The sequence below is a fragment of the Peromyscus eremicus genome, chromosome 2, assembly GCF_949786415.1.
Source record: "Peromyscus eremicus chromosome 2, PerEre_H2_v1, whole genome shotgun sequence".
NCBI lineage: Eukaryota > Metazoa > Chordata > Mammalia > Rodentia > Cricetidae > Peromyscus > Peromyscus eremicus.
The window spans coordinates 145,081,390-145,093,736 of NC_081417.1; the positions used below are offsets into that span (position 1 = coordinate 145,081,390).

Here is a 12,347-nt window from a genome sequence, read left to right on the forward strand (position 1 = left end):
AAATAACAAAAAAAACAGAAGGAGGCAGGCATGGCAGCACATATCTTTGAGTACTTGTGAGGCAGAGGCAAAAGGATCTCTATGAATTTGAGGACACCCTGGTCTACACAGGAAGTTCCAGGCTAGCCAGGGCCAAGTGAGATCTCAAAAAGAAAAAAAAAGAAAAAAAAAAAAACAGAAAGAAAACCAAAAAGTCTAGGGATGTACCTCACTTGGTAGAGTACTTCTCTAGTGTACACAAAGCTCTGAGTTGGGTCTGGAGTACACACAAAACTGAGCAGGGTAATATAAGCGTGTAATCCCAGCACTACAGAGGAGGCGGTAAGACCAGAAATTCAAAGTCATCCTTGGCACATGAAGCTTTATATAGTGTGTGCATGTAATATATGATGTTCAAATATTTGATGTGAAAGACTGCTGTCTGACAGGCTGATGAGATGGCTCAGCAGGTAAAATGACTTGCCACAAGCCTGATGACCTAAGTCAATCCATGGATCCTATGGTATAAGGAGAGAACCAATTCCTGAAAGTTATTTGTCTCTCTTCCTCCTTCTCCCTCTCTCCCCACCCCCCCTCTCTCTTACACACACACACACACACACACACACACACACACACACACACACACGAAAATATTAAATAGTCCTAAACACACCTGCCATTTTGTACTTTGTATTTATGGGAAGCAGTATTCTCAGTACTGATGGTGATAAAATCAAGTATCAACTCTGAAAAATGTTGAAGATGGTCTGTATCCTGCAATATCAAACACTCAGCTATGATTTCTTTTGGTTTCTAAGACAGAGTCTCATGTAATCCAAGCTGGCCTAGCATTTGTTATGTAGCCAAGGACTACCCTCAAAAGCCTCTATCTTCCAAGTGCTGAGAATACAGGCATGGAATATCATCCCTGGCAATATTGGATTATAAGCACATCTACCTCATTAATATGCATATTACCTTTATCTTAAATAAATGGTAAAAATTATACACAGACCAAAGAATTGTGTTTTGAGTTAAAGTCTTGCTATGTAGCCCTGGCTGGTCTAGAACTCAGTATGTAGACAAGGCTAGTACTGAACACCTAGGGAATTCTCCTGCCTCAGCCTCCTGAGTGCCTGGATTACAAACATGAGCCACCATACCAAGCTCCAAAATAATTGGTTTAAAGTAAGTTTCTTTATTACTTATAAGCAAGTGTTTGATTTTTATGCAATCAAAATCTCATAAGAATTTTCCAGGCAAATTTGTATATACTCAAGGTCTTGTAAAATTTTTCCAGGCAAAAAAAAAAAAGGGGTCAAGAGCGGCAGTTTAAAAAGTCCTAGCTGGATACTGTAGTCACCAACCCAAATTTACTGAGCGCCTACTATGTCCCTGGCCCTGTGCAGGGAAAAACTACTGGTTGTGTTCAAGCCTGCAATCTCAACACTATGGAGACTAAGGCAAAAGGTAACAGAAACTCAAGACAGCCTGGGCCTGATATGGTGATGCATATCTTTAATCCCAGCAAGGGAGGCAAAGGCAGGAGGATCTCTGTGAGTTCAAGGCCAACCTGGCCTACATAGTTGAGTTTCAGGTCAGCCAGGACTACATAGTGAGACCCTGTCTGAAAAATCCAAAACAACAATAACAAAAGCCCAGCCTGGGATATACAGAAATTCCAGGCCAGCCTGGACTACATAGCAGGACCAAAAACCAGAAAGAAAAGAGGGGGCAGAGGGCAAAGGGCTTATTTAATGCTCGGTATTTCAACAGCAACAAAGAACCTAAAACAGCCACGGGCCGACCTTGCTGATTTACTAAAGTCAAGTGCTTGAATGCTCTGTGAGACAAACTCCAAGACACTGAATTTTCGACTCATCCCAAGCCTCAGACCAGGTTCCTCAACTTCCACACCACTGACCTCGGCTTCAGCTAACTCCGGGTGTGTGTGTGGGGGGGGGGGGGGGAGGCGCCCTACGAACAGGAGTCTGCTGGCATCTCCCGCTTCTTCCCGGCGCGGGGTCCCGCTCCCAGACGCCGCCACCCCAGCGCCTTCCGTTCCCGGCCCCGTGGGAAAGGTCTCCACTCACCGAGGGACAACTTGCCTCACGTCTACATCCTGCCCCGGGTCTTCCCCGCGGGCCGTGGGCTCTACGAGGGCGGGGGGCGTCCGGCACACAGCGTGGCTACTGCTGTGGAGTTAATGACACGGGGAAAGCGAGGCGCCGAGGGGAGGCGACTGGGACGCAGGGGGCGTGGGGGGATCGTTATCCAGGAAACCCGGCCGGTGCGAGCAGAGCCTGGGCCGGAATTACGGCTCGGCCCACCTGCGCATGCGCCTCGCTCTCCCGGGCTTCCCCCCCACGAAGGTAGGTCTCGAGTTTTCCCGGTCTTCCCGGGGCTACGGAGTGAGGGACGGGGACTGCCGCCCCGGCCGGAGCCCCCAAGGAGAACTTACACGGGCCTGAGAGCGGGCGGCGAGATCCCTCACCCCGAGGTACTGACGGCGGCCACCACGTCTGCACGCGCAGCGAATCCGCTCCTCAGGTCGCCTAACGGCCGTTACACGCCCTTCGGACCGCACGCCTCCCAAGCGCGCGCTGCCCGGCGCCGCCCCCGCCTGCCGGCCTCTGACCAATAGAAAGTCGAGGCGCGCGTCTGTCCCGCCTCCCTACGCCTCCCTTCGGCCAATAGGGACTCGGGCCGCTCTGGTGCCCCGCCCCCCTGCACGGTGCCCTCGGTTGTGGGCGGGTGGATCACTGCGTAGGAGGCGCTGGACGGGTGGACCGCTCTGCGCATGACCCAGCGGCTACTTAGCGCTGACTCCTCGCTCCTTACCCGGTTCTGCCTCAAGGTGGCGCTGTGTCAGCGAGGCTTAGCGGGGCTGCAGGGCTTTGGCAGGGGCGGAGACTAGAGGCCAGGCATTAGGGAATCCCACTCAACCTACCTCACCCCCCCTCCCTCCGGAGCGAGGAGGTCAGAAGGTGCCAGTGACCTACCTGGGTCGCTGCCTATGAATAGTTAATGGCTATTAACTATTAGCCGGCTCAGCGGCTAAGAGTGATTGCCGCTCTTTCAGGGGTCACAAGTTCGGTTCCCAGCTCACAACTCTCTCTCTCTCTCTCTCTCTCTCTCTCTCTCTCTCTCTCTCTCTCTCTCTCTCTCTCTCTTCTGGCCTCCACCGGCGGACACACGCACACGCTGCATTCACACATAGACACACACACGTAAATAATAAAAATAAAATTTAAAAACATATAAGAATAACAAATTGATGGACGTGGAACCTGGGAGTGACAGATGAATTTAGAGAAATTTCCCTGAAATTAGGAACATATTAGTATGAATGTTAAGTCTGGAAGTCTAAAAATAAAACTTTGTGAACTAAATGAGCAGAAAGTTGAGTTTTCCCAGTTGGTGGCTTCTGTTTCTTTTGTGGGGAAGGAGGAAACAAGGACAAGAGGTGGACCAAGGAGAAGAGCTGGTCCTGAAAAGAAAAGACTTGGTGGACATGTTGGAATTTAAATCTACAAACGGCCTACATTTATGAGCTGGGGTGATGCAGTACGCCTGTAATCACAATTCAGAAGGCTGATGCAGGAGGATCAGGAGTTTGATGGTAGCCTGGGCTACACAGTAAGACCCTGTCTCAAAAAAAAAAAAAGTGTGTTTGTGCAGCCCTTCTCTTCAACAAGGTCTTGGGTGGTGATATTTTGTTTGTGCTCTAAGAGGGTAGAGCTATCCATTAGTTAACCATAGAGGTCTGGAGGTCTGTATAGACAGGAGACAGAAAGTGACATGGCCAGGCAGAGAGAGGAATACAAGGTGGGCAGAAACAGGGGCTCGGCCCCTTTCTTGGTCTGAGGAGTCGTGGAGGTAAGAGGTGACTTTGACTGCTCCTTTACTTCTCTGATCTTTCAGTATTTACCCCGATATCTGACTCTGGGTTTTTATTATTGACCAATTAGAATTCCTACTATAGTCTTGCTATTTGGCACAGGCTGACCTCAGACTCCTGATGCTTCTGACTTTGGCCTCCTGAATGGGTTCTTGAACGTTTTTTTTTTTTTTTTTTTTTTTTTTTTAACTTTAAGGTTTATTTTTATTATGGGGGGGGGGGGGGTGCGCCGCATGCGTGCGCCTGTACCCTCAGAGGTCAGAAGGCACTGGATCCCTTGAAGCTGGACTTACAGGCGTTTGTGAGCCATCTGATATGGGTGCTGGGGTCTGAACAGTTATCTGACAGAACTCAATTGTTCTTGACTTCCCCTTGTTTTGTTTTTGACTGGGTTTCATATAGTCTAGGTTAGCCTGGAGCTGGCTTTACAGCCAAGGTCAACTTTGAACTAATCCTTCTGCATTTATTTCCCAAGTGCTAAGATTTCAGGTGTGAACAAATATACCTCAGTTTCCCTCTATAGTTTAAAAATAACTCCATCATGTGATAACTTTCATGTGAAAATTAGTCCTCATATTTCAATAGTCTTTAGGCTCTCATTTCAAAGAATATTCATCATTTTAAGTATGCATAAATCTTCAGTTACTTTATTATTATTTGTTTGTTGACACAGGATTTCATGTAAACCAAGCTAGCCTCATGCTCACTTTTTAATTCAGGGAAACCTTGAACTCCTGGTTGTCCTGTCCTACCTTCCAAATGCTATGGTTGCTTCATTAGTTTTAAAAGACTTGTTGCATATTTAATAAAATATATTAATGGAAGTATACCAACTAGTATGTTTAAAAGTAAAAAGACTAGATTTGGGACTAGAGAGATGGCTCAGTAGTAAAGAGCACTTGCTGCTCTTACAGAGGATTGGGATTTGGTTCCTAGCACCTACACTATAGCTCCCAACTGATTATAACTCCAGTTCCAGGGGATCCAGCTCCCTCCTTTGGCCTCTGCGGGCACCTGTAGTGATATGTAAGTAAAGTCTTTATGTCTGGCTTTAAGTGAAATGTATAGTAAAGCCTTTGTGTCTGGCTTTGAGAGAAATGTTTCAGCAAAGCCTTTGCTATGTTTTGATTGCTGGTGACCTATAGATATGTCAGAATAACAGCAGGTGGCAACTAATATTCAAGGTGTCAGCCCTCCAGAAGTTCAACTCTCTGATGGGATTGTCTCGCTGGAGATTGAAGTTTCTCCATCTGACCCAGTCCCACCTGGACAGCAGCCGTTTTTATAAAATAATCACTCAGAGGCATAATATTAATTACAAACTGTTTGGTCTGTGGCTCAGGCTTCTTGATAGCTAGCTCTTTTATCTTAAATTAACCCACTTCTATTAATCTATATATGGCCCCGTGGCCGTGGCGTTACCAGTCTGCTGGTATGTTGCTCCTTGGGCAGTGGGCTGGTGTCTGCCCTAACTCCACCCTTCTTCATTTCCATCTTCAGTTTGAATGTACCACCTAACCTTTTTCTGTCTCACCATTGGCCAAACAGCTTTATTAACCAACAGTAGCAACACATATTCAGAGCATACAGAAAGGCCATCCCACATCACTTCCCCTTTTCTGTCTAATCAAAAAGGAAAGTTTTCATTTAAATATAGAAAATTACATATAATAAAAGAGTTATCAGGCTGGAGAGATGGCTCATTGGTTTAGAGCACTGACTGCTCTTCCAGAGGACCTGGATTCAATCTCCAGCACCCATATGACAGCTCACAACTGTCTGTAACTCCAGTTTCAAGGGACCTGACACCCACATGCAGGCAAAACAGCAATGTACATAAAATAAAAATAAATAAATAATAATTTTAAAAAAAGAATTATATCAAGCAAGAATTATAATTACAATATCTAGTTTATTTGTATTTAGCAAAATTAAAGAAAATATTCTATCATCTATCCTATATTTATCATCTATCCTATATTTGTGAGACTAAAGTTTCGTATCTAATTTACCTTTTATTATAAGCAAGGAAAACTATAATTATAACTATCTAGTCTTCAACTCCATCAAAGACCCCAGAAGGATATAATATTACCTAAGTAAATAGGAAGTGAATTGTAAGCAACTTCCAAAATTCTAGAAATGACAGAGACATCTGGCTGCCTGGACACCCAAAGTTCCTCTGTAACATTGGGGCATCTATCTTCACCCTACAGACCTAGAGTCTCTGGCATACTTTTCAGTGAAGCAAGAAATTTGAAGGATTGTCTTGCCTATTGACAAAGTTCATCAGTCGCTTTTCTCTGTGTCCTGAAGAATGTCTGGCAGTTTCTTTTTTGAAGCAGGAGGCTGAAGGACTATCTCACCCTGTTTTGGCAAAGTTCAGTGGTCATTTTCCCATGGGTCCTGCATGTCCAGTTTATACAACATATTGTAGCACGAATCTTAGAAGGTCTTATTAATAAAAACAAACCTGGAGCCAGGTATTGGGGTGAATGTTAAAAGATCAGAGAAGCAGAACAAGCCACAGCTATCTCACCTTGCCAATTCTTCAGCTGATCCTGTTTCCTCAGACTGGATGCCTCTCAGCCGAACTGTGCTGCTCAAAAGCCTAAAAGCTTAATCAGCTCTAGTTCCTGGTTTTCATGCCTTATATACCTTTCTGCTTTCTGCCACCACTTCCTGGCATTAAAGGCGTGAGTCACCATGCCTGGCTGTTACCAGTGTGGTTTTGATCTCACAGCAATCTGAATGGATCTCTGCCTTCGGAATGCTAGGATTAAAGGCGTGTGTGACACCATTTTCTGGCCTCTGTATCTAGTGGCTGTTCTGTTCTCTGACCCCAGATAAGTTTATTAGGGTGCACAATATTTTGGGGAACACAATATCACCACAAGCAGTCCAGGCGAGAGCAGCTTCTTGCCCAAATGGTTAGCCTTTTCCATATTGTAAGCAAACTCCATAATGAGTTTCTTCAATGCCCATCATCTTCTTTGAAGTAATTGGTGCTGCCAAGAGCAGACGTGTCTCATTGTCCAGGAAAGTCTAAGTTCTTAAAATATTTTAAATGCCATATTCTGTATGTCTTTGAAATGTTTGGAGATTACCTACCTAATTACAATATATCTTTGTATATCTAGAAAACTAACATGACTATAAGTTTTATCATCATAGATGATGAACTATTAATCTGTATTTCTTAATGATATATTACAATTTTAAATGAGTTGCATAAACATAACACCTTAAACAAGAGTAGAAATATGCATACAATATAACAAAATTGACCTTAAATTTGTATCAATAAATCAAATGCATATCAATGTAAAGTATTTTGAGATAACATTTGTTTTTTGGATCAAAGTAGATTCAATAATCCATCTTTTTTATCATTTCCATATTATATCCCCTTTTTGTCTTTAGAAAGAGATTGCATTTATAATCAACATCCTTTAAATAAAAACAAACATTCATAAACAATATTTTGGGAATTTGGGCATAGCTTTTCATTCTACTTCCTGCTGATTGGGGGCACTGGCAATATTATGCGGATCCTGAGAAATTTTAGAATTATGGTTAAATCTTGGCTACAGCACTCTGTGAGGCTGCATCATCTTAGCCAGTTGCCTTGAAGGTGTTCTGGATGTTAGATCATCTGAACCATCGTTCCCACTGGAGACATCTCAGGAGGTCTTCCTTGATGGAACCCTATTAACCTGGAAGGAATCCACAACTTCTCCTCTTCTGTGGAAACAACAGCAGAACCTCTTTTCCAAAGCAACATATCCTTAGACACAAATTTTGAAGTCAAGATACCTTTAAGATATATATATGTTAGTTTAACTTAGCAGCCTTTACAATCAAATGTCTTTTCTGCAGCTAGCTCATTAACAGTCAAAAAATTCAAAGAGGGGGCTATAGAGTTGGCTCAGAGGTTAAGAGCACTGCCTGTTCTTGCAGAGGTCCTGAGTTCAATTCCCAGCAACCACATGGTGGCTCACAACCATCTATAATGTGATCTGGTGCCCTCTTCTGGCGTGCAGGCATGCATGCAGATAGAACACTGTATACATAAATAAATAAATCTTTAAAAAAAAAAAAAAGTGTTAGTTTTTAAAAAAAAAAAAAAAATTCAAAGAAAACACAATACTATACATAATCCAGACTTTTTATTTCCCATCTTTATGTGGCTTATTTCTTTTATATTATTTTTACTGTCTCTTTAAAGACTTTGTTTTTTAAAACTATTTATTTCTTTATATAACTGCCTATACTCCTTTTCCTTTCTCTTCCAAGCCTATGTACATTTTTACACACATTGTAAACTGTTTAGAGATTTTTTTCCATCTAAATCTGTCCTATTGCATATCTGTGATCTTTTTCTGACCAGGAGAGTTTTTAAATTGTTAAGCTGTGTGGCTAGGACCAAAGCTGTGGTTTTGGCTGATGGCTCGGGCTCACTCAGTTTTTCGACATAGTGGAGGTATGTTTACCATCAGCTCTGGGAGCTATGCTCACCACCAACTCTGGGAAGCAGTGGGTCTATGCCTCCACCACAAAGTGTGTAGCCCAGAAACCTTATAGCAAAAGCTAAATCTGTGCTGCCTGTCTTGGAGATGTCTCTGTGTACCATGGCGGGAATCTGCCATTATATGCTCAAGCTTGAATGCCGCATGAATGCCACAGAGTCTCTATACTGAGGCCTACATGACAGACAGGAACTAGGAAGCTGCACTTGGCTCTGTTTCTATGCATTCAGAATCTTTTTTTAAAGGTTTTTCAGGTCTATGTGGATCAATGCGCCATCGTGGGCGCCAATTGTAGACTGAAGTTTCTTGGTCTTGCCCAGTCCCACCTGGGCAGCAGCTGTTTTGATAAAATAATCACTCAGAGGCTTAATATTAGTTACAAACTGTTTTGTCTATGGCTCAGGCTTCTTGATAGCTAGCTCTTTCATCTTAAATTAACCCATTTCTATTAATCTATGTGTTGCTGAGTGGCTGTGAGGTTACTGGTCTGCTGGTATGTTGCTCCTTGGGCGGTGAGCTGGTGTCTGCCCTGACTCCACCCTTCTTCATCTTCAGTTTGAATGTACCACCTAACCTCATTCTGTCTCACCACTGGACAAACAGCTTTATTTATTAACCAACAGTAGCAACTCATATTCACAGTGTAGAAAGACCATCCCACAGCTGCTATGGCCTATGGTAAGGCAGAACAGTGCGAAGTGGGAAATTCAAGAGAGATACAGAGAGAAGAGGGTGGAGTTGGAGCAGATGCTAGCCTACTGCCAAAGGAGCAACATGCCAGCAGACTGGTAACTCCATGGCCACATGGAAATATATAGGTTAATAGAAATGGGTTAATTTAACATGAAAGAGCTAGCTACCAAGAAGCCTGAGCCATAGACCAAACAGTTTGTAACTAATATTAAGCCTCTGAATGGGACAGAGAAAAATGTTCACCTACATCTTGCTCAACAAAGGTTTACAAGAATTCAGACTCCAGAATTTATTTTGCTTCTGTTGTGTTCCTGTATGTTTACTGCTACTATGTATACAGTGTGGGGAGTCTCCCACTGCCTATATTATAATGTGTTCATCTCATGAATATAGTCCATCTACTGGGCACATTTATATCTGTGGATGGTCAAGAAGATGATTTCTCCTTAAGCTGTATAATTTTGATGAATAAAAATAGTACTAGGATATTTTTCATGACCAGGCCTGTTGTTCCACAAGAACTGTGAGACACTTAGGGCCTGTTTTATATCATAGCTCAGGCTGGCATAGGAAAATGGCTGAACCACCCCAGCTCTAAGACAGCTGTATACCATTAGCTGATTTAAAGTTTCAAAGTAACTTCAGATTAGGCCAGGTGCCTTGCTAATGGCTTTTAAGGTGAACATTTCCCAGAAAAAGCAGTCCAGCTCGCAAAGACATACTGAGCTACCTGGCTACGTCGTAAAGCCCGATTGTTGCTAGGGGGCAAATGATTTAGTCCTTGCACTGTTCTTCACCTTGACTTATGAGCGTAGATTCTGACTAGTCAAGGCCACAGAAGATAACTTGACTCTGTAGTCCCTAATGAGGGCTACAGATATTTTTAGATAATTAAAAGTTACACGCAGGACAAAAAAATATATTTTGGGGTTGGGGATTTAGCTCAGTGGTAAAGCGCTTGCCTAGCAAGTGCAAGGCCCTGGGTTCGGTACCCAGCCCTGAAAATATATATATATATATATATATATATATATATATATATATATATATATATATATAAAGATTTAAAATGCTTTTAATGTCACTATGCCTTGGAACATGCCAAATGGACTTATATTAGAATATTTAAGGTAAATCTAAATTCCAACCAAAGCATTTATGACAGAGAATCCAAGAAAGCCTGGCATTTCTATTAATCACAAAACGTTAGTTTAAAATGTTACTACAGTTAGAAATAGAGGATATATGCACAAATTCCTTATTTTTCTTAGACTCCTCAAAAGTTTAGTTTTATGAAGCTAGCTCTCTCTCTCTCTCTCAAGATAGCAATGGCTGGTTCTTTCTTTGAAGCGGCAGCCCACCACTTAGGAAGCCTCCAGGACAGCAATATCTGGTTAATCAGTAGAGGCTGAGAAATTGTTTGGAGACTGTGTAAACTTTGAAGAGTTGTTTCTCTGGAGAGTCTGCGCTTGGTGTTACATGAGAGCTTGCAGCTGCACTGACCTTGGTCCTGAGACACTCCTGGCAGACCTGGAGTGCTTACTTTCGATTGTGGCTTGGTAGATTGAACCTTGGGTGTGACTTTGGTAGTTGGAACCTTTCTCAGCCCCTGTTAACCTTGTGTATGTTTGAATAAAGTAACAGGAGTGAGCTAGCTGAGTGTCAGTGTTTTCCAAGAAGCCTGTGTGGTTTCGGAATATTACTTTAACTATGTAAAAATGCATTGCATTTGTTTATGCTGCATTTGTTTAGCGATGTAAAGACGTGTTGCTTTGCCTGCCTAAGGCACCTGATTGGTCTAATAAAGCTGAGTGGTCAACAGCTAGGCGGGAAAGGGATAGGTGGGGCTGGCAGGAAGAGAGGATAAGCAGGAGGAGGGATCTAGGAGAAGGAGAACCAAAGGGAGGAGAGAACAGGGGAGAAAGAGAGGGAGATGTCTGGGGCCAGCCAGGCAGCTGCCAGCCTGCCAGACGTGGAGGAAGCAGGAAAGTAGGACACGCAGAATGAAAGAAAGGTAAAAAGCCCCAGGCAAATGTAGATGAGGGGAAACAGGTTAAAACAAGTTATAACAGCTAGTGGGACAAGCATAAGATAAGGCTGAGCATTCATAACTAATAATAAGTCTCTGTGTCTTTGTTTGAGAGCTGGTTGGTGGCCCAGAGAAAGCCTGCTACAGTGTCCTCTCTGCTTCTTCAGAAAAAGAAGGCTTAGCATCTTGGTGAGCTTCTGTCTCTACTGCGGCACCTAGGACCCAACATCGAACGATAGGCACCAAGCACACACACAGGCCAAACACTCAGAGGCAGGCAGATCTCTGTTTGAGGCCAGCTTTGTCTATATAGTAAATTCCAGGACAGCCAGGGCTACATCAGGAGACCTCTTCTAAAAACAAACAAAAACACTCACGCTCATAAATGTTTTAAACGTTAGATTCAGTTAAATACAACTTTCTCACTTAACCAAAGAGAACGGGAAGAGTCAAATTCAGTGGTGTGTGCTTGCAATGTTCACACTCAAGGTTGAGACAGCAGTATAGCGAGTTCAAGCCCAGCCTGATCCACATAATGAAACCCTGTTTCAAAAGGACCTGAAAGGAATGTCCAGACGGCTCAGTGGATAAAGCACTCTGTGCAAGCCTGACAGCTGATTTGATCCCTGGGACCCACAGAACGGCGGAAGATAACTGACTCCACGTATTTGTTCTCTGACCTCCAGGTGCTGTCCTGTGGCAAAACTACCCACGCTGCGCACACACGTGCTTATTCTCTAAATAAATAGAAAAAAGAATGCTGAATTGAACTTCATTGTTTGTTTTGTGTTTGTGTTTGTTTTTTTTTCCAGACAGGGTTTCTCTGTGTAGCCCTGGCTGTCCTGGAACTTGCTCTGTAGACCAGGCTGGCCTTGAACTCATAGAGATCCACTTACCTCTCCTACCGAGTGCTGGGATTAAAGGTATGTGCCACCTCTGCCGCCCAGCTTTCAATACTTCTTGAGTTTGCTGTTTGAGGCAAGGTCCCCTGAAGCCCAGGCTAGCAAACTCACTATGTAGCTGAGGATGACCTTGAACTCCCGATCTTCCTAACTCCCGCTCCACCTCTCAAGCGCTGAGATCACAAACAGGCACCACGGTACCTAGCTCCTATTTTTGGTTTTTTTTCTTGGAGTATGTATGTATGTTTGGGATTCGTATGACTTTATTGCTGTTTTGGGAATCAAACTCAAGGCCTTGTCTATACTGTGCA

The 12,347-nt window shown here is 43.4% G+C and overlaps 1 protein-coding gene across 1 annotated transcript in view; it reads right to left on the reverse strand.

Moving 5' to 3' along the window:
* Positions 1 to 2,784, reverse strand: part of Cep85 (centrosomal protein 85) — a 27,898-nt gene extending 25,114 nt beyond the window's left edge. The window contains exon 1 of the mRNA XM_059255895.1: positions 2,661 to 2,784. Coding sequence (XP_059111878.1) covers positions 2,661 to 2,784 — 124 coding nt within the window. The remainder of the gene's footprint in view (positions 1 to 2,660) is intronic.
* Positions 2,785 to 12,347: the final 9,563 nt, after the last annotated feature.